Genomic DNA, 22,431 nt, shown 5'->3' with positions numbered 1-22,431 from the left:
GACTTCTGTCATTGATCTTTTGCGTTTCTAGAGGAATTGACCTATATTAGCATATCTTGGGTGATGTTGAGTCTCTTAACCACCTACCATCCTTTTGCATCTCCATGGCTTTCCCCTTAATTCTTTGCAGTCTAGCCATGAGGAAAAGGCTACCTTAGAGTCACCAACCAGGCCATCCTTATTATATTCATGCTTCTCTGGTTCGGTTTCCATACTCTTGAGCGTGTCAGGCACCAATGATTGTGCAAAAGAAAAAGAAAAAGAAAAAGAAAAAATATGCAAAAGAAAGAAAAAATGTGCAAAAGTAAGAAAAAGTGTGTGAAAAAAAAAAAAAAAGATTCATTGATTGAGGGGGAGCCTCCGCCTTTACTCACCAAATACCCCTTGATTCCTAGTGGTTTGACTTTCCTTAGCTGTGCTTAGATTCTCTTGTCGGAGGTCCAGCTTTCATATCACTATTAGGATTGAATCTAGTGTTTGTCGAACTCCAAGAGTCACACACATACTTTTATCATGGGATCTATGCTTTTCACATAATGCATCACTTTCTTGCATGAGGAATCTTCTATAGACTGTGCACATTGTGTTTACTAGTAATTGTGTTTCTTGGATAATCTTATGTGTTTTAAGGTACTAATCTGAAATTCCTTGCTTGCTCCACCATATTATTTTTATCGTTTTCATCTTGTTCACTGTTTTCAGTATTTGTGGTAGCTTTTAGTGAGGGGGAGTTTGGTTTATCTTGATTTGCGTTGGTAAGGGAGTTTGGTTTTTCATTGCAAGCGTTGTTTAGCATGAACACTTTGATATGTTTGGTAAGGGAGATTGGCTATATGTTTTGCATGTTGCTATGCATTATTTGCCCTTCTTGTATGTTCCTGGTATTTACATCGTCATATCATTGCTTGTGTGGTTTATGATCTTGCTTTTGTTGTTTGAGAGTTGTTTTTCATGAGTCTTAGTTTTCATCTATTCATGTTTTCCATCTCATGTTTCAAGATAATCGTGTCATATGTCTATTACTTTTTTATATACTCTTGTGGGACTAATAGTTGTTTTGGAGATTGTGGCACTAATAACTGTTTTACAGATCATGACCTTGAGAAAGAAGTTGGTTTTTGTTGGCTGTAATGGGTTGGGGTGTTTAGGATTTTATTTGTTAGGTGTGTTTTGTCACGACATTGCCAAAGGGGGAGATTGTTAGGTTTTATTTCTTGGTAATACCGTTTTGACAAAACTCTTTTGAGTTGTAATTTTATTCGCATTTTTATTTTAGTGAGGCTATGAATTGTTAGATGCGAATCCAACCCAAATCAAGCCTTTCAGAGAAGTTTGTGATGCTAATGCTTTCAAGATTGCCACTTCGCTAATTATGACGGGGATCGAGCTGCCCGGTCAGCTCGCGGGGGTCCAGGGGCAGCGCCCCTTGGCGGGTCCGGGACAGCGCCACGGCGAGGTCGAGGGGCAGCGCCCCCGAAGCAAAATGCAAAAATGCATTCCAAGTTGCCTGTTCGCTCGAGCGGACATTAGCCCGCTCGAGCGGAGAATGCTGGGTTTCAGAAGTTTGCCAGGTCTGTAAAAATACTGGAAGGTGTGATTTCGCGCTCGAGCGGGTTCTCTAGCGCTCGAGCGGACCTCTGTTATATCACGCGCATATTTTGCTGAAGCCGCTCGAGCGGGCTATTGGGTGCTCGAGCGGAGATCGCGGGACAGATTCTATAAATTCGCATGTTAGATCAGATTTTAGGATTACTACTCCAGATCTTCTTTTTGGGTTCTAGGGTTTATATCTGGGGATACTTTGTGAGTTTTCTTTGATATTTTGATTGAGTATTCAACTCATGTTTTAAAGAGTATACATCAAAGGTTTTGTTTGTTCTACAAAAGAGAGAGTTGTTCTTCGGTGGATTCTAAAGAATTCGAGCCTGAAGCTTTGGTGGATTCCGGTGTGGCTCGTCGTAAAGACAATTCCGAGGTGAAGACGGGTTGGAAGAGGCACATAGAGGTTGGTTCAATTAGGCGTGGATTCGCTAGGTAATTGAGAGTATACCTGTGTAATTCCTTTAAATCTTCTTAATGGATTGTTTTGTGGCTGTTGCCCGTGGTTTTTTGATCACAGTTGGAGGTGTCCAATTGTGGTTTTTTTCACGTAAAATCGTTGTGTCTCTTTGTCTTGATTGTTTGATTGGGATTGTTATATTCTGCTTAAAATTGATACATAATCACAAATCAACATCTAGGGGATTTCTAGATTTTTCAGGAACTTCAAAAAATGACTTTTTTACCAAATTTTAAATCTGATGAAAGGTTTGATGAACCATTGAAAATGGCCTAATAGGACTGGAATAATTAATTACAGACTTGTTTAATGTGTTGTCCCAAATTTTTATTTGCCAACTCTTTAATTTGTCAACTCTTTACAAAGAAAAATGTTAATAAATGACCAGATTGATCTATTTTGTAATATATAAATGATTAAATATTTTATATGAGTGTAGGGTTCACAAAAAGTTGACTCTATAACTATGTAAGACGTTTAAGTATTTATTTAGTTTCAATCACTTCCTAAAAAGTTAATTTTTTTATTTTTTATTTTGGTAAATGTTTTTATTTTTTAGATACATATAATTTAAATACACTTAAAAAGTATATTATTTGTGATTTTTTTAAATATAAAAATTCAATATATTTTTGTATTTTATTATATTTAATAATTTTAAATTTTTTTTATACAAATTATATATTTTTTAAGTATATCAAGATTAAGTGGATTTAAAAAATTTAAAAAAAACCCTAAAAGCGTAAAAATACGATTTAAAAACTCAAAAAACTATTTTTGAAAACTCCAAACTAATCATATAAGGACAGTCAGGTCATAAGTTGATTTGTTAATTTTTTGGATCATTAAACCCAAACTCTAACAGTGCGTTTGTTTGGACGGACTGGATAAGGGGTGATTGTAATCCATCGGACTGTTAGTCCTGGGATACATTATCCCTGGACTATTTGGTCGGACTAGATTTGTATCCTATGTTTGTTTAGTCATGAGATTAGAGGTCTGGATTGGACTATTCTATTGAATTCCATGTTTGTTTGGGATATTATGGAGAAGGATAAATGTTCAAAAAACTATTTTGCCCTTTTGAATTATTTACTAAATAATAAGAATATTAAATCTGAATTATAAATTTTATTTAATTTGTTTGCTATAACTTTTAAAATATTAAATAAATAGAATATTAATAAATATTACATAAATTTATTTTAATTTGTAATTGAGATGTTTAATTTTTTTTTACTTTATTAAGTATAATTAATACCATGAATGCACCAAATATTAAATTTTTTTGACTTCATGCGTAATTCTAGTAGATCAAGACAAGGTAGCAATTGTGATAACAACATGACAAAGTTCTTGACTTCATGCGTCACAGATTTTATTGACTTCATGCCTAATTCTACCTTGTCATTCCAATTTTTTTAAGTGTTCAACTAAACATCTAGCTAGATTTTTAGTGTAGCTAGATTTTTCTATAAAAAGAATATATATCACAATCCTTGATATAAAAAATCACAATTTTATTATCATAAAAAATCAAATGATAACCTCAAAGCAAAAAAATCTAAAAACACAATTTGTGAACACCCTTACATAAAAAAATCAACCTATATATTGCTTTGTCATGTTATTATTAGAATTTTTTTGCTTTGTCATAACCAGAAATCTAGAAACACAATACAAAGCCAACCATAGAAAGGCAATATATACAATTTCAATTAAACACCATAAAATGTATACAATTTCAATTTCAATTAGTCAATTATAAACACCATAAAGGCAATATATACAATTTCAATTATTCAATTATTCAATCAGGTGGAAATATAAACACCATAAAGGAAAAGAGCTAATAAGGACACTTCACAATTTCTATTATGATCCGAAGTCTAAAGCAAAGATATTATACAAAGCCAACCACAAAAACAATATATAAAAAGCATCCCAATTATAGTTAACAAAATATGGGTGCTTGTACACAAAAGAAGTAATAATTAAGTTTATCAACAAGTTTATAATAGACTTAACAAAAAGCATTCCCTACCATGTATATGAAATCATGGCCAAAAAGAAAATACTCCAATGAAATGCAACAAGTTTACTATGGAGCATGTCTACTTAGCAACCTCATCACCCACCTTAGCCTATCATTATGTGTCAAGCTGAAGAACATGTCAAGCTTTTGGACATCATGGGATATGATTTCACAAGCATCTAACCTTTCATCTACAGTAATTGGCAACTTCGTAAGTTCATCGTTTAGTGATGCCCGTTTAGATGCAAGATCATGTGAATACCCCATTCTTTTTCCAATGAATTCTAGCTTATCATTGGTTGTTCCCAAGACATCCACCAACTTGTCAGCAAACATGGTCAGCCCTTCAACTACTTCATCATTGGCTCTAGGTCTTTTCTTGTCTTTCTTTTTGGTAGAACTATCAGAAGGCCGTTGAGTTGTTGAGTTTGAATAATCCATTGCTTCACCAGTCTGACTATTTAATCCCATTTGTTCCAGAAAAGTGTCATTATCTGCAAGACCATGCAACAACACATGTTCTTCAGCATTCATAGCCTCAACTGCATTAGCAGGGTCTTCAGCAAACTCTCCTGTAGCTCGATCTTTGCCAAATATTTGAATCCATTCATCAAAATGTCGGAAAGTTTTGTTCCTCAGGTGTTTTGCATCATTGTCCCTCTACAATGACCAACTAATCCCAATTAATATCTTCAACATAAGGTTAAAATACATATATGAAATAGTATGTAAATAACAAAAGGAGATAACTTTACCCGAACATATGCCTCCCATACACTATCACTCTCTACGTCAATTCTTTTTTCAGTATCATTCCATCCAAATCCACTAGTAGCAAGCATACCAGACACAGAATTGTATTGCTTCTTCCATATTTTAATCTTTGATTCGATTTGGGGAGAGCCACGTAAATCTGTTCCGGGTAACAACTCCGCCATTTTATTCTCCAATTTCATAAGCTAGCCTGCCTTGAAAGAATTGTCAACTTTCATTCCATCATTCACAATGAACAACAAGGCTGAAATTAGACAGTCCTCTTCACGTGGGCTCCATATTCGCCTTTGTTTTAATGAATCAACCTTGTCATTCTTTTTCTTACGAAAACTGGATATCTCATTATCCATGCCTACAGTAATAATTGAACATTTCATATGCATTAACATAAAATATAAATAACTCACAAACATATATATCATAATACCAACCATTGCAAATATAATTCAATATCCACAATGTCAATTATTCATAAACGTACATAGCAATGACACATCACAAATTTAAATTGTTTAACAACAAAGCAAAGTAGAAACACAAAGCTATCTTTATCCAGCCCCTCCATTAGCTAACCAATTGTTGTACAATTGCATTGCAAATGTATCCCGCCACTCAGTCCACTCGTTAGATGTCTCAACAATCTCAATAAAATCATCTCCCATTGGGGGTTGATTTTGTAAGGCATCCGCTAAGTCTAGATCATCCTCTAGGGGGTCAACTACCATCTCTCGTCGAATGAAGTTGTGTAACAAGCAACATGCTGTGATAATTCGATTTTGGGTTCTAATGGGATAGTATGATGCACTGCGAAGTATAGCCCATCTCATTTTCAACATTCCAAAAGACCTTTATAGCGACCCCGGTCTTTTCCCATTTGATTATTGTATCCGGACTCAGGTTCCGTAGATTCTGTCATTGTATAATTGTTGTTGTTGTCCTTTATTTTCTCATTTGGAATTATAGGATGTGTTGGGCAGGTTTGTTTCAGGTGGGTTGGGTTTAGAAACCAAGTGTTGCTGTCCAGGATTTTGGTTCTTCGCTCGAGCGAGGAGTTGGTCGCTCGAGCGAGAGATGGCGTCCAGTATTGACCTGTAGCTCTGCATTTTTGGCTCGAGCGAGATTTTCTTCGCTCGAGCGAGTTAGTTTGTTCTTCGCTCGAGCGATGGTTCATTCGCTCGAGCGTGAGTCTGATTACAGACCTGAGGATTTGAGTTCTTCGCTCGATCGAGTTTTCTTTCGCTCGAGCAAGCTTTTGGGTTGTTGGCTCGAGCAAGGTTTCCTTGGCTCGAGCGTAGATTTTCTGTGTCTGGTCGCTCGAGCGACAAAGGCTTCGCTCGAGCGAGCCTGTCCAGTTTATATACACAGCAGCGGGTTTTGATCAGTCCTTTTCATCTTCTTTTGATTCCAAACCCTTGGTCCGACTTTTCTCTCTCCCTACTCACCTTCTCTCTTAGATTTGATCCACTTAGGGAGTGTTTCTACCCTAGATCCTTCATTAAAAAGATAGAGTGAGTCGAGGGCTTCCATTTAATCTGAGCATTTGGCGATTTGGAGCACTTTGGTATTTGGGCACTCATCTCTGTCTTCACCATTTGGGTTGTTTTCTTTGAGGTAGGGATTTCCTACTCCATTTTATAGGTTTTGTTCTAAGTTTTGGTATTTTGATATGTTGGGGATACTTTGGTAAATTCTGGGAAAAACCCTAGTTGTATTATTAAATTAATTTGTATAATTAATTTATGGAGTTGGGAAAAGATGGTTTAATTCATGGAATTGAGGAATTCATTGATTAAATGGCATAGTTGGATAATTTAAATTATTTGCCTATTGAATTGTTGTCATAGTTATTTTCAGTTTAGAAATAACTGTTTTGGGCTATCGGTGGAGGATAGTCGTGATTGTTGTAGACATTGCATGTGGATTAGGAATAACTGAAACTAATCACATTGGTTAAGTCATTAATTTTGACTATTGCATTGATACAGAAAATACGTGTATTGGTTGAGCATTGCATTTGCATACATTGTTTTGTGTGGGAGGAGATAGGGGATGTACTCCACGGTTTAGGGGAAGATAGGGGATGGACTTCTAAACCGGATTTTTGTTTGGGAGGAGATAGGGGATGGACTCCATTAGCATCACTTTTATGTGTGCTTATTTATATAGAAGTGTTTTATTGATACAGCACTAAAATGTGTATCAATCTGGAAGTATGAAGTGTTTTGAATTGAGCTTGAGTCTCATTTGTTTGTTGATATTGGAAGAATGTGAATATGATATATATAATTCACTGTTGTAAGTTCGGCCAGGTTCTGAGCCATGTTGATTAAGTTGGAAAGTAAAATGTATCTTAGACAATAGTGTCATGAGGCTGTAAAATGAAGTAATTGATTATCTTGGTTAACCATCTGTTGAATGCTATTGCTTTATTCATTGCTTATATGTGGTTTAGAATATTTCTACTGGGCTGTGGCTCACTCTTTATGGGAACATCATTTTCAGGTTCAGGTGATAAACTACCTCCAAGGACTTAGCTTGGGAGGGTTTGGCTTCTGGTTTGAAGAAGACTACCTTTAGTTAATTGTCTTTATTTATTAGTACATGTAAACATTCAAGCCTAGGGCTTTTCTTGTTTTGAGTTAGAACTCATATTTTTGTATCCAAGTGTTGGCTTGGAAAGATGTAAGCCTGTAACGCATTTTATTCAATGTTGCATGTAATGCTTTATTTAGTAATACTCTGATGAATGAATTAATAAATTGTCTTCTTTAAATAATGCATCTCAATGATATATATAATGGGTTAATTTTGAGGGCGTTACAACCTTTCTATGATATTCCTGGCTGATGCATGTTTCATGTTGAAATATTCTTGGTAATTATTTGGTGTTGCTCATTCTCTCCAAACAGACAAATGGTATCGCTGACCACGGTAAGGTGCTAAGAATCCTTTCCCATTCGTATACCCCGCATCCACTAGGTAATAGTAACCTGTGTGTGGAATGTTATGTATTAAATTAAATTTTTATTCATGAATTTAAGAAAAATTAAGTACTTTTGTATTACCATTTGGGATCCTTAAGATATTGGGTCGATTGATTGCATCTCTCAAAACCCTAGAGTCGGCTGCTGACCATTCCCACCCCGGCAACACATATATGAAATTCATGTCTTGGGAGCAAACTCCCAAAACATTAGTAGTAATCTCTTCTTTTCTTGTCCTATACCTTGCTTGATGAACCACAGGTACACGAACTTTAATATAGGTGCCATCGAGTGCTCCAAGACAATTCTAAACAAACCAATTCAATAGACATTATAATAGTTATGATTTTTATTTTCGGTAAAAAAGATTTAATAAAAGAAATAAAAAAAAAAGTAATGCAGTGTTACCAAATTTTTACAAATCCATTACCTGGAAGCAATTCCACCTTGGATCGGTGCTTGCTTCAGTTATAGGATTTGGGGTGACGAGTAAATTGGCTTGCAGACGCAACATAGCCTTTAAGACATCATTGAAATACCGACTAACAGTCTCTCCAGACCTATAGAAATTGAACTTAACATTTCGTATTTTCAAGTGTTGTGCTAAGATGAAGAGGAAAAAGGCCACATTCTCTTCTAAAGTGACATATTTTGAATGCCCTAACCCACCTATCGTATGAACCATATTGCACAAGGTCATAAAAGCACGCCGATCCATACGGAGTTGTTCAACACATGTTATGCCACTTTCTCTCACTAGACGGTTAATATAGTCCATTTGTTTTTGCAATCGATTGGGCTCTCTAATAAGGTTATGGCGATACTCAGATAAATACCTTTTTAAGACAACCTCAATGACAACAAAAGCTACGGCGCATAAGGCATGTATTTCTTGCATTACAGCTTGCAACACTACGTATAATTCAAGCGCATCGTTACTGTCATCATCAAAATCATTGATATTCTGATCCATCTCTATATAGAAGAAAATATTTAAAATTGCAAATAAATTGAGTAAATGAGAAAACATAACGGCAAATCATAAACAATTTACTAAATAGATCGGAGAATAAATAGAAGATCGGAAAATAAATAGAATGAAGCTATTGAAAATAAATAGATTATTTTATTGAAAAATAAACAAAATTAATGTTTTAGATTATTGGTCTTTTCATGGAGATGATAATCAACATTGTTTGTTTTGACATTTACAATTATGAGCTGCAATCAAAAGCTGCAATACAAATTCAAGATCAAACGTTAGTTTTTAAAACATATATTTTATTTACTTAAAAATGGAAACAGTGAAAGGAAGAGACAGGGAATAAGCTTCATTCCTTCGCCTTTCAATCTTTTTGACTGTGAATATGCCTTTACTGCTGTCATTGTGAAGTTAATTATTTTATTTTATTATATTTTGAAGGGTGTCATTGTCAAGTTATTAACATAGCAGCTCTGGGAAATGTTACACCACCTTGTATCTCAAGTTCACTCTTAAGCCATTGCAAAGACAAACTCAAATAGCACTTCTTGTTCATGATGTGGCAAAATATCAGTCCTCAGCTACATGGTCTTACAAGTCACATATGTTGAACTTCAACCATGGAAAACCAAGTTAAGAGCAAGTGGAAAAAAGGAAACATTTTGAAAGCAATATGTAGTTTTAGAATTTGAAATTATCCTTCCCACTTGTTTTTATTATACTTACCATTTTTACAAAAAAATAAAACAAAATAAAGAAAGAAATTGGAGTACCACTTGTTATTCATATATATATATATATATATATCCCTTGGCATGTATCAATAGATGCATCCATCTCATATGCATATCCCCTGATTCTAATCATAAAACTTATTATCAGTACTAGCCCAACAAGTTTTCCACTAATATCTTATTTTTTAGGTTCATAGACACAAATGCACACTCATGTAAATCTCCAAATCTTATCAAATTTCAAACACATTCAGTGGTTCCTACATGGAGATATAAATTGTGTTTACATTTCCTCTTTTCATAGAGCTCATACTCATTCCAAATGCCTATACTGATATTAGCCAACACGTATTCATGCTGTCAACAATACACCTCACATTGAGCTTCCTAAGGAAGTCTTAAGTTATTCAAGAGTGGTTTCTGTTTATTCTTTGCCTAAACCTCCACTGTATAAACAAAAAACAAAGCAAAAAAAAAAAAAGATGAAATCACCATAAAAAATTAGGGAAAAAAAAAGAGCCTAATAAAAATCAAATATAATTTTTTTTTATATTTGAATTTGAACAATCCGTGCCATAACAAAAATTATTATTAAAAAAAAAATTCTTTAAGCTAAACTTGGACTCAAGCTTAGATTTGTGCGAAGAATCAACCAATCCCAACCCACTAATTCTCACTGTACTTGGACTCATGCTAGATTTGTTTAGCATGTGGAATTTGTAGGAAAGAATGGATGGTGCTGCTGCATATCAAATGTGGGAAAAAACAGAGCATGGATTTGGAAAAAACAGAGCATGGATTTTCTTTGTATAAACAAAAAACAAAGCAAAAAAAAAGATGAAATGTTATAGATCTAAACTGAATGGATTTCTCTTTTGTATACTTGCCATCCACATAGATCCAAGGTAAAGATACATAAATCAATAAAACAAAGAAATCAACCAACAAAGCTAAAGGTTACAGATCTGGAAAAAAAAAATCTGGAATAAATAAAAGATCGAAAAATCTAGAAAAAATCTGCTAAAAATAAATAGCATGAAGTTGCTGAAAATTAATAGAATGAAGCTCAGCAAAAAATAAATAGAATGAGTTTCAAACCTGAATGAAGATCGGATGCAAAGGTTCAACAGATTGAAGATTCAAGATGAAATGAAGCTCTTGCTCCTACAGTGAAATGAAGCTTCTGCAGTGAAAGCAAAATGGGAAAAGCTAAAAGAAAGATGAGAGGGTCAAAGATGTAATAAAGCTAGCCAATCCCATGGGATACATTATCCCATAGATTCTGTCCCAGGCCCCCCCTCCCCCCCCCGGGATACAATAAGCCAGTGAATTCCAGATTAATAGTCCGGAGGGATTATTAATCCAGACCAAAAAATCCATACCAAACAACGGACTATTAATCCCTCCGGATTAATAGTCCAATCCCATGAGTTATCCTTCAAAACAAACGAGCTGTAATATCTTTATGTTAGGAATGGGTTTTGAAAGTTTTGATAAAACATAATTTTTCCTTAACTTTGATCTATTTTTTAGGTGGGACTCATGCGCTAAATTTAGCGGGTCTAAGTGATAACGCATTCTATGCCGCGTTGTGATTCACGTGGTATATTTGGTTGCTCAAAACCATTATCGGGTGAATGAGAAATTGAAGTCAAAGTGAGCTCCATGGAAATGGAATTTTTGGTAAAAATTCCTTAAGGTTTGAATAAAGGCTTGTCTCACATTGGTTTGGTGGAAAGAATTTATAAGTTTATAAAACTTGGGATTATAACTTGAAGAGGGCCCTAAGGGCACCCCAAGTTTGTAGAAGGGAGAGGTTATGGGCAAATTGGGCTAGATCCATTAGACTCAAAAATAACCACACACGCGCGTACCGCTATCCGTCTGTCCGGTTAGGCGGGCTGAGCGCGCTATGTGAGGTTGGGTTGGGCTTGTCTGGCCTAACACTTATCTTTTTGGGCAAAAAACATTTGAATTTTCTTTTTCTAAAATTAATTCTAATTTTGTGGAATTTGAATTTCGGAATTTAAATTAAAAAATCTCGATTTTGGTTTCAAAGTTCGGTTAGAATTCTGTACAGGTTTCTATCTGTCTGAATTCAAATTTGAACCCAAACAGTTCCAATTCAAACTCAACAGGTACAGTTCCTGTTCAAACATGTATGCTACCTGTTTAATTCAAACTGAAAGGGTACCACTGCATCTATAAATAGGTAGTCCCTCATTTGATGTTTTCATTCACAATTTTCGTACTTCTCCTCTGCCATAATTTTCTGCATTTTCCTGCATTAAATTTCTGTAAGAAAGAGTATAAACACTTAGTGCTCTTATGTAGTGCTGCTATTGTTTGCTGTTGATCATTTTATCCTAGGAGATAGACGTCCACAATCTGAAAGCACCGTGGAGAGGACGAATCTGTCTTAAGGACACAGTGTCTAACATTGGACTTCATCAGAAAATTTGTTCAACATATTAATTTGGTAAGTAATTAATTATTTTCTGTTTTTTTTTATTTTTTCAGTTTTAGATTTTCATTTTATTTTGGTAACAAAATAAAAATCTATTTATTTTATTTTATTTTATTTTTGGGTTTGATTTTTGTAATCAAATAAATTCTCTTATTTCCTTTATTTCTTCTGTATTCCGTTTGTTGTTAAGTACACAAACATAATTTATTTTCAAATACAGTGAAGATTGTCCAACAATCTTAAGACAGAATAATTTTTGGTGTCTTCATTGTATTTATTTTTTTGTGTTTTCACAAAATGATATTTTGGTTGAAAAATAAAAATAGTAGTAATATACTGTTTGACAAATAGTAGTAATATACTCTTTATTTTCTTTGACAACTAGTACTAGTAATATACTGGTGTCATTAACAATTGCAGAATATTAATTTGTGTTACAGAAAATTATTGTGGTATTTTATTTTTCTAGTTTTAGTAACAAGAAAAATAAAATTATTTTGTGTTATAATTTATTTTCTGGTTTTAGTAACTAGAAAATTAATTTGTATTTTGGTTTTTTCTGATTTTTATAATAAGATATTATGGCTGCTGAAAGTAGTACTCTAAATCTGATCGTTACAACGACTCCGGTCCTTATCTAGAATCATGTTCAAGTTCCGATAAATCATGGAGAAAAATAAAAAAAAATTTAATGGCACTTAAGAGATGGCAGAAGAAAATGCTGTTTTATCTTAGAACTCTAAATTTGGCCCGGTTCCTCCACAAAGAGGCTTTAGTACTTAGAGAGGATGAAAGTGATCGGCAAGTTGTTGCCGCTGTAGACGCTTGGAAACATTCTGATTTCTTGTGTAAAAACTACATCCTCAATGACCTTGACAACATGCTGTATAATGTTTACAACCCTCTGAAAACAATAAAAGAATTGTGGGATTCTTTAGAGAAAAAATACAAGACAGAGGATGCCGGCACGAAGAAATTTGTTGTCGGTAAATTTCTGGACTTCATTATGGTAGACTCCCAAACGGTAATTTCTTAAGTTCAAAATTTTCAAAAAATTTTGCATGATATTCATTTTGAAGGTATGTCTCTTAGCGAGTCTTTTCAAGTCGCTGCTTTAGTGAAAAAGTTACCACCGGCTTGGAAAAATTTCAAAAATTATTTAAAACATCAACGCAAGGAGATGACCATGGATGAATTGATTGTAAGATTGAGAATTGAGGAAGATAACTGAAAGGCTGAAAAGAGGAATGGCAAAAATCCCATTGAGTCTAAGGCTAATGTGGTTGAACAAGTGCACAAACCACATAACAAAAAGATGAAGTTTACTGGAGATGGTCCTAAACAAGGCGACAACAATGGCAATGAAAAGTTCAAAGGTAAATGCTATAATTGTGGCAAGAGCGGACATCGAGCTTCTGATTGTCGCCGCCCTAAGAAAGATTGCGGAAGTACAAACAAGAAGACCACCAATCAAGCTTATGTGACAGAACTTGATTACATCTCTGACGGGGTAAATGACATCAATCTCTCTGCTGTCGTGTTTGAAGCTAATTTGGTTGGAAATCCTAAGGAATGATGGGTTGACATTGGAGCAACTCGTCACATTTGTGTGGACAAGAAGATGGTCACTACCTACAATGAGGCTGTAAATGGTGAACAACTTTTCATGGAAAATTCTTCTACTTCTACTATGGCTAGACAAGGAAATGTGATCTTAAAGATGACATCAGGGAAAGAACTTACTCTCAACAATGTACTGCATGTACCTGACATCTGAAAGAATTTGGTTTCGGGTTCTTTGTTAAGTAAAAATAGTTTTAGGCTTGTATTTGAGTTTGATAAATTTGTATTAACAAAGAGTGGTATGTATGTTGGTAAGGCATACATAACTAGTGGTCTCTTCAAGTTGAATGTAATAATGGTTGTACCAAAACTTGCAATTAATAAGAATAACACATCTGTTGCTTATATTCTTGAGTCGAATTTATGGCATGGTAGATTAGAACATGTAAATTTTGATGCTTTGCGTAGATTCATTGGTTTGGATTATTTACCAAAGTTTGAAATTGATCCTAATCACAAATGTGAGATTTGTGTAGAAGCGAAACTAACTATGGCTCCATTTAAATTGGTTGAAAGAACAACTGAACCTATAGAATTAATTCATACTGATGTATGTGATCTTAAATTTGTTCAAACTAAAGGAGGCAAAAAGTATTTCATAACATTTATCGATGATTGCACAAGATATTGTTATGTATATTTACTTAGAAGTAAATATGAAGCCTTGGAAATGTTTAAACTTTACAAAAATGAAGTTGAAAATCAACTTGGTAAAACTATTAAAACGGTTAAAAGTGACAGGGGTGGTGAATATGATGCACCATTAAATGAATTTTGTGCACAACATGGTATTATTCACCAAACTACAGCACCCTACTCTCCACAGCAAAATGGGATTGCTGAAAGGAAGAATTGAACACTTAAAGAAATGATGAATGTCATGTTACTAAGTTTAGGCTTACTGTAGAACTTGTGGGGGGAAGCAATATTGTCAGCTAATTTTGTTCTTAACAGAATACCCCACAAGAAAACCAACAACACTCCTTATGAATTATGAAAAGGACAACCACCTTCCTATAAATACTTAAAAGTGTGGGGGTGTTTGGCAAAAGTTGAAATTCCTGTTCCAAAAAAGACAAAAATAAGACCAAAAATAGTGGATTGTGTGTTTATTGGTTATGCTCAGAATAGTAGTGTATATCAGTTTTTGACTTATAAATCAGAAATACCTGATATAAATGTGAACACTATTATAGAGTCAAGGAATGCTGTGTTTTTTTAATATATCTTTCCTTACAAGAAATGACTTGAATTAAGTTCACAGAAAAAAACTTATAATTGTACACAAAGTCAAGAGACTAATGACAATCAAACCCAAGAGACTAGTAATGGTCTCGACCAACAGGATTTAACTGATGATGAACCAAGGTGAAGTAAGAAAGAAAGAGCATCAAAATCCTTTGATCTAGATTTTCTGACATATCTGTTAGAAAATGAACCTAAAAGATTTTCTAACATAAGTCCTGAAGCACCTTTGTGGAAAGAGAATATTAATAATGAAATTGAATCCATTATACAAAATCATACTTGGGAATTGGTGGATCTTCCACCCGGTTCTAAACCTCTTGGATATAAATAAATATTCAAGAGAAAAATGAAAGCAGATGGTTCAATAAACAAGTATAAAGCAAGACTTGTGATAAAAGGTTATAGACAAAAGGAAAGTCTGGACTATTTTGACACATATTCCCCTGTGACAAGAATAACATCCATTCGCATGCTTATTGCTATTGTAGCGTTGTATAATTTAGAAATACATCAAATGGATGTTAAGATAGATTTCTTAAACGGTGATTTAAATAAAGAGATCTATATGGAGCAACTCGAAGGGGTTGTAGTGCCAGGGCAAGAAAAGAAAGTTTGTCGGCTTGTAAAATCTCTTTATGGATTAAAATAAGCACCTAAGCAATGGCATGAAAAATTTGATCATTCTATGCTTACTAATGGGTTTAAGATAAACGAATGTAACAAGTGCGTCTATGTTAAAAACATTGACCAAGGATATGTCATAGTTTGTCTTTATGTGGATAACATGCTTATCATTGGAAGCAGTCAAAACATGATTAAATCAACTAAGCAAATGCTGAACAAAAGATTTGATATGAAAGATATAGGGGTCGCAGATGTTATATTAGGAATAAAAATTACTAAAACATCTGATGGGTATGCATTATCTCAATCTCATTATATTGAGAAAATTCTTGGTAAATTTATCCAGGATGATATGAATGTAACTAGAACACCTGTAGGCATCAATCTTCATTTATTGAAAAATACAGGTGATGCGGTGTCTCAGCTAAAATACTCCCAAATTATTGGAAGCCTAATGTACCTAATGAATTGTACTCGTCCTGATATAGCTTATGCTGTCAGTAAATTGAGTATGTACACTACACTACTGGAAATTGGACTTTTAATGGCGTTTAAAAAACGCCACTATACCTATAAAAACACCGCTAATTCTTTTTGTGGCGTTTAGTACCAAACGTCGAAGATGCAGCCGTCTCTGTATCTTTATGGTGCTTTAAAAGCGTCGTTATATGAGAATAGGCGGTGTTTTTAAAAACGCCGCTAAATGTGTTACATAACAGTGACATCAAAAATTTAATGACGTTTTAAAAACGTCGTGGTAACTTTTTTCTATTTTAAAAACATAACGCTATAGTGGCGTTTAAAAAACGCCGTTATAGCTTTATTTTTCTTTTTTTTTTTTAAAAAAAAAATTGTGCTAATTCTGTGATGCATAAACCCTCATAAACACTTTGGCAAGTACAGTAGCAAAAGGAAAATAGGCCTTCAACTACAAACACAAATACAAAAAAGAAAAAAAAATCAAATGTTTTTGTTTCAAGAGAACATACATAAATATGGTGCCAAGTAAATTCTAGCTATGATACAGCGCAATACATTGAATAGCCATTCAAGAAGAACAAACAAAATTTCATGCCAATATATTACACAATAATCGATATTGTTTTCATGGAGAACCTCTAGCTTTCGGTCCACAAAAAAATTAGGGCAGCAATTTTTCAAATATCACTTGTTCCATTAAAAACAAACAAAATTTCATGTTAAGAATCTGTAAAAGCACAAAAATAAGGGTGCAGAACATTGAACTCTCATTTCTCTTAGTTCTTGAAGTTTGTCAGGCCATATCTCTATCAAAGTATCCATTTTGCATTGAGAGACAACTTCTCAAGGGAAGCCAATTTAACATGTAAAGTTGATTTCACAGGGTTAAAAGCATAATTAAGCACACCAAACTTCATTTCCATTTAATTTTAAATTAATATACTACAAAGTTAAATCATTAAACTTCAATATTTCTTTAAAAAATTTGAATATTCAAATTTAACTATACATTACTTAAAGTTTCTAATTTCAAAGTGTTATAAGAAACAAGATAATAATCATAGGAAACAAGATACATGTAACTGTACAAGTAACAACATTAATGGGTAAATAGGATTTCGACACATAACATCAAAGAAGTAAACGTGAGACAAACTCTTATTCAATGAGAGGATGTAATTAAGAGATCAATAAAGTAGAGCCTACATTGCTAGTCATTACTATTGCTATTATCAATCATCATAGTGTGATGCACCACACGCAGGTTTGAAGCAGGTTTTAAGCTAACTTAGGGATAGGTTTGAAGCAGGTTTGAAACAAGTATTATCACAAGAAACCCCAACTACGGTTGGTTTGACATTGATGGGTGGGCACCATAGGCTTCGGTCAATCCCTACACAAATATGGTTCTTCATCCAAATATGATTATGGACACAACCTAAAGAATTATTTTGTGTCTATTATATTATAAATATAGATACCATATATAGCAGACCAAAAATTTATTACAAATCCAAACTTTAACCAATGTCCCACTGACCCAACCACTCAATTGATCAAAAATCCATCAAAATAATTGAGAAAAGACATATATAAGCATAAAAAAAGTTCTAGTTTTGGACAACCAATCTATGAACTAACCATATGCTAGTGCAGCACTCTGTGCATTGGTTTTATTGTTGGCCATTAAAGTTCATGAAGCTTGAGTTGAACCATGGGGGCAAATTGAAATTTTCACACTAAATTTATGGATGAATGTATATGTAATTCAAATATTTATATATACATACTAACGTATATGCAATCAAAAAAATTTATACACTCATGCATATGAATATTTTATAAACTAAGGTCTACAATATTATTAATATTATTTTTCCAATTTGAAAATATAACCTAGAGACCTTAGATAAACATACATAATCAACAAAAATAAACTATTTCTTTTTTTTTTCTAATCGCAAAAGAGAAAACTTTATTGAATATTCTCTCTATTGAATATTCAAACCAAAACCAATTTAGTATATACTTTTTGCCATTCAATTTTAGCTTTTGATACTAAAATATTGGTGTCTATTATGTCATAAATAAAAGTCTTTTTTTTAAGGTTACACAAGTATAAAAAGATTATTCAGTTTAATATATACTTTTTACCTCAAATCTTGAAACCAACCAACAAACAATATCTGGGTACATGTGTTTATGCAATTTTCATATGTTCTTCAAGTCCCAATCAATTGATAGGAAAAGAAATAACACCTAAGAGGTTTTCTACAGGGGCATATACCACCCAACACAGATGAAAACATAAAAGATGAGTGAAAATGTAATATTGAAGTAAAAAATTAAAACTTTATGTGTGTATTTCATAGTTAACTGAAAAGGTTACACAAATATAAAGAGGTTATTCTGGTTATTATATACTTTTAGAGACAAAAGGCAAAAGCCCCCCAAAAAATGGAGTGATTAAAAGATTCCATACCTTTATCTTTGTATTTGTTGTAAACTTCAGTCAATTGGGTATAGTTTGAATCTGCTAGCCCACTGTTTCAACCCCCACATACACAAATCGCACAGAAACCCAGTATTAGAAAAGAAAGATAAAAGATTAAGCCCATATATCAATTTCGCAGAATATGAGGCAACAATAAACAAGATTAGAAAAGAGAAGGGAAGGGAAGAGAGCATTTGGAAGCAACGTTGCCAACAAGAACCTTCCCCTTGTATGTGCTGAGATCAACCTCCTTACCCTTGCTATCCTGCACATCCCAAACAAATTCCAAACTTTCTCAGAATCCAAACAAAACAATTTGAACAAACACATGTGTATGTAAAACAAATAAAGAATGAGAGAGAGAAACCTTGACTGAGAAATAATGAATGGATTTTTGAGGGATTGATTCAGAAGCACCCATCTAGATTGCAACCCGAGAGATTCGTTTACATGTAAAGATTTCTATTTCTTGAAGGTTTGGCCAAGACAACAGCCAGCACAGAGCACCAATATATGTGTGTGTGTGTGTGTGTGTGAACAACAGGGAGAGAGTAGCCTTGAAAAAGTTTTTCTTCACATTATTTTCCCAAGAAAACAGAGAAGAATTTTCTTCTTTCTTACTCTCTCTCTCCCTCTCTCCCCAAGTGAAAGTACTGACCATTTTGAGATTTGTCCAGAAGTTGGAGATAGATACATGTCTGTTTAGTTATTTTCTCGTATATTCACATAGGAAGATTCAACATCATCTCTACTATAAAAGTAACCGACTTTGCTTAATTTTCTTTCTTTCTTCTTCTTCTTCTACATATATACACTTTTCAATCTTTTTAATCAAATCTTAATTCCCTTTTTTTTTGGTGGAAATCTTGAGGATCTGTTTTGTTCTATGTTAATTAATTTTCTCACTCTTAATCAAGAAACTGTAAAATGTGTTTTTTATGAATCCTACTTTTGAAAACAAATTGGGGAAAGGAAATATTGATGATATCTGGAAGATCAAGAAAAACCTGTTAATACAATATGACTTAGAAAGTATCCACACACGAGGACATTTAATTGGGCAGCAAATGAACATGTTAAACTGGAATGTGATTTCTCAAAAATTATAACACGACTCAACAGTGCAATTTCTCTGTGTCTCTCTGAGTTTCCATCAGCAAACCAAAAACAATCAAAGTAAAATCAACTTATATACTTTAAGTTTAGTGAGATATTTCATATTAAATATCCGTATTTACCTTTATCTCCCTCCATATGTTATCTCTGTTTTGATGCCAAGTCGTAAAAGTGAGTGGTGCAAGACTCCCTCCATATGTTCCAATGCAAAGGCACTCTGTGCTATCATCTTATCATTTCTCACACCTTTCGCAAAGGTCTGGTGGAAAAATTATCAATAAATAGGGTGTAGGGGACATCAAATTCCAATTAAAAGCTGAAAGAGAAACTTGTATATTGAAAGGGCCTTGGCTTACATATTTTGAGTGGTAAGGTAGTCCCATGATGAAATGTTCGATGGTGATTGCATTTAGCAAGTGCCCCCCAACATTTATTGTTGCTTGAGGATAAGAGGTACAATTTCATCTGTCAATGAATTCATATATCCATCTACACATATAAATATAGAGTACGTGTCTAAACATAAATATAAAGATGTCAATTTATGAACTAATTTAACTGTAACGACCATTGAACGTCCTTGGTTAGAATAAAAAATAGTTTTATCATTACATGAACAAAATGATTGCCTGCCTAGAAATTACCTTCTGCATTAGATCAACAACCATCTCAGGACTGTCTGGTATTCCATGCTTAAGAAATGCCCGTAGCAATGAAGTATATGGTAAATCGCTCTTTTCTTGACATGAATGGAACATAATAACACACCCATAACTTGTCTTTTGTTTAGAAAACACTTGTAAGAATGGACAATTTAACTGAATATGATTAGATATATGAAGTATTGAAATTTAGTCAAATAGTTAGTTTCTGGGGTCATATGTAGATAGAAAGGTCTCACATACATTCATCATGCACAAATTGTACGTGTTAATCCAAAAAGCAAGCTTCTCCTGATAAGTGAGGCTGTTTAAGTTGAGCAAGGCAAGTTTCCCCAGGAGAAGTCTGAGAATGCGAAAGATAAGATAGTTATAGCTCCCAGCAGATCAAGAAAGTGAAAATTAAAAATCTAATACAGTTCCAAAGTAGAGACTTACTTCAGTCTACGAACAAGAAACACAGCATTTGTTCTTCGATTTGGTTTAAAATTCCAAGATCCTAATGAAAGTTGAGGGATTCATGATCAAGACAGTAGTGAAGTCTGCAACCACACAAGCATGAGTCCACTGAGCTGTGTTTGGATCATGGATTTGGATAAAAAATTACAAAGAGAAAGAGAATCAACCAAAAACTACAACTTGTATTACAAAAGCTTTTGTAAGTTAATTTGCTCACAACTCAGAACCAATAGTAGCATCAAAATGTAACTCAGAAGCATAAAAATGTAACTCAGAAGCACAGATGGCAGCTGCAAACACACAAAGCATTTAAGCATGTGGACTATGGTAATTTACACACCTCCAGCATTAAAAACATCTTCTATTTTCTCTGTAGTTTCAACTCTTATTAATTTTGTATATATCATTGTTTTTTCAATCGATATACGCGGTACAATACATGTTGATGAACATGTCTTTTGCCTAATCCCATTTTTTTATTTGTCATTTATGTTCATGAAATCAATTTTAAATTTAAAAAAATCCTAGTTATGATATAATGGCATTTTTTTATTCCATTGAACTAGTCAAAAACTAATTAACAGTGTAAAAGATATATATATACTTCTCACACTAAGTCCTCTCTGCTATTTGATTTTATTCCTCTTAGCATCTGAAAATTATTAGAATGTTTATCGCGCAAGTCAAACAATATTAATGTTCATGTTCGTTTTAATATGTTGTACTCTAACTATAAATGAGGTTGTATAAGTACACATACACACAAATGCATATCATTACATATTGAGCAATACTATACCGATATAAGTTTTGTACAAAAAAAACTGTGAAGTCCAATTTGAATCAAACAATCAGAGTATCAAAAAAAAAAATCCAATGTAACAGCATACCAGAACACATATACAGCAGAACAGAGCACAGGTACACTAGAGTAGCACACAGATACAGAGGCACCAGATTAGAAAAATGCACTAGATTAGCAGATTAGCATAAAATATAACTCTAAATTTTCCATCATGTTTATATTAGCTTCATGTAGATGATTTCTATGAAATCTTGAAAATGAAACTTTCTATTTATGTAGCTTCATGTAGAGAGAGAGAGAGAGAGAGAGAGAGAGAGAGAGAGAGTATCGATTTGAGCTTGAAATGCGAGTAATCGAGGGGTCAGAGTTCGGGTCAGAGTTCAAATCTGAGCTTCTGGAAATCACTGAATCTCTGAATCTTCGATGGAGCTTCGAATCGCTTCGATGGAGCTTCGAAATCACTTCAATCTGAATCTTCGATGGAGCTTAGAGAGGGTTGAGAGAGAGAGAGAGGGATTAGATTCAAAATGATGTATGCATATGGGTTGAGAGAGGGCCCAGATACAAAATTAGGATTGAAAAGGCGCGTGTGGTGTATCGCATTTGGAGGCGTTTTAAACGCCTCCTATTATAAAACGGTGCCGTTTTGGTTAAAAGAATATGCGGCGTTTATAAAATGCCGTTAAATATTAATAATAGTGACGTTTTAAAAAACGCCATCATATCCCCTTTTTCCAACAGTGCTAGTAACCCCGGAGAAGACCATTGGAAAGCGATCATTTGGGTTCTTAGATATCTAAGATTTACCCGTGATCATGGTTTGAACTTTACTCGATATCCAGCAGTACTCAAAGGTTATTGTGATGTCAATTGGATATCGGATACTAA

General features: G+C 33.8%; 2 protein-coding genes across 2 annotated transcripts; both read right to left on the bottom strand.

Moving 5' to 3' along the window:
• Positions 1–3,915: 3,915 nt before the first annotated feature.
• On the bottom strand, positions 3,916–5,202 carry LOC114297625 (uncharacterized protein At2g29880-like). The gene is made up of 2 exons (XM_028242081.2): positions 4,850–5,202; positions 3,916–4,754 (listed from the first exon to the last, which is right to left on the bottom strand). The coding sequence occupies exons 1-2, from the start codon at positions 5,048–5,050 to the stop codon at positions 4,161–4,163; spliced, it is 795 nt and encodes a 264-aa protein (XP_028097882.2). The 5' UTR covers positions 5,051–5,202; the 3' UTR covers positions 3,916–4,160.
• On the bottom strand, positions 5,054–8,825 carry LOC114297619 (uncharacterized). The gene is made up of 4 exons (XM_082885180.1): positions 8,283–8,825; positions 7,934–8,159; positions 7,796–7,858; positions 5,054–5,220 (listed from the first exon to the last, which is right to left on the bottom strand). The coding sequence occupies exons 1-4, from the start codon at positions 8,823–8,825 to the stop codon at positions 5,054–5,056; spliced, it is 999 nt and encodes a 332-aa protein (XP_082741306.1).
• Positions 8,826–22,431: the final 13,606 nt, after the last annotated feature.

This window comes from Camellia sinensis, chromosome 8 (assembly GCF_055761805.1).
Source record: "Camellia sinensis isolate YWXY chromosome 8, ASM5576180v1, whole genome shotgun sequence".
In the NCBI taxonomy this organism is placed as follows: domain Eukaryota; kingdom Viridiplantae; phylum Streptophyta; class Magnoliopsida; order Ericales; family Theaceae; genus Camellia; species Camellia sinensis.
The sequence above is the reverse complement of the archived record's forward strand: the minus strand, read 5'-3'. Positions and strand labels throughout refer to the sequence as shown.

Bases quoted from the DNA above. Each gene is read 5' to 3' on its own strand.
- LOC114297619 (XM_082885180.1), bottom strand. From the start codon at position 8,825: ATGGATCAGAATATCAATGATTTTGATGATGACAGTAACGATGCGCTT. The intron at 8,160-8,282 runs GTAATGGATTTG...TGGTTTGTTTAG, and splicing joins CAAGGTGGAATTGCTTCCAG to AATTGTCTTGGAGCACTCGA. The intron at 7,859-7,933 runs GTAATACAAAAG...TTCCACACACAG, and splicing joins TATCTTAAGGATCCCAAATG to GTTACTATTACCTAGTGGAT.
- LOC114297625 (XM_028242081.2), bottom strand. From the start codon at position 5,050: ATGAAATTGGAGAATAAAATGGCGGAGTTGTTACCCGGAACAGATTTA. The intron at 4,755-4,849 runs GTAAAGTTATCT...TGGTCATTGTAG, and splicing joins TATGGGAGGCATATGTTCGG to AGGGACAATGATGCAAAACA.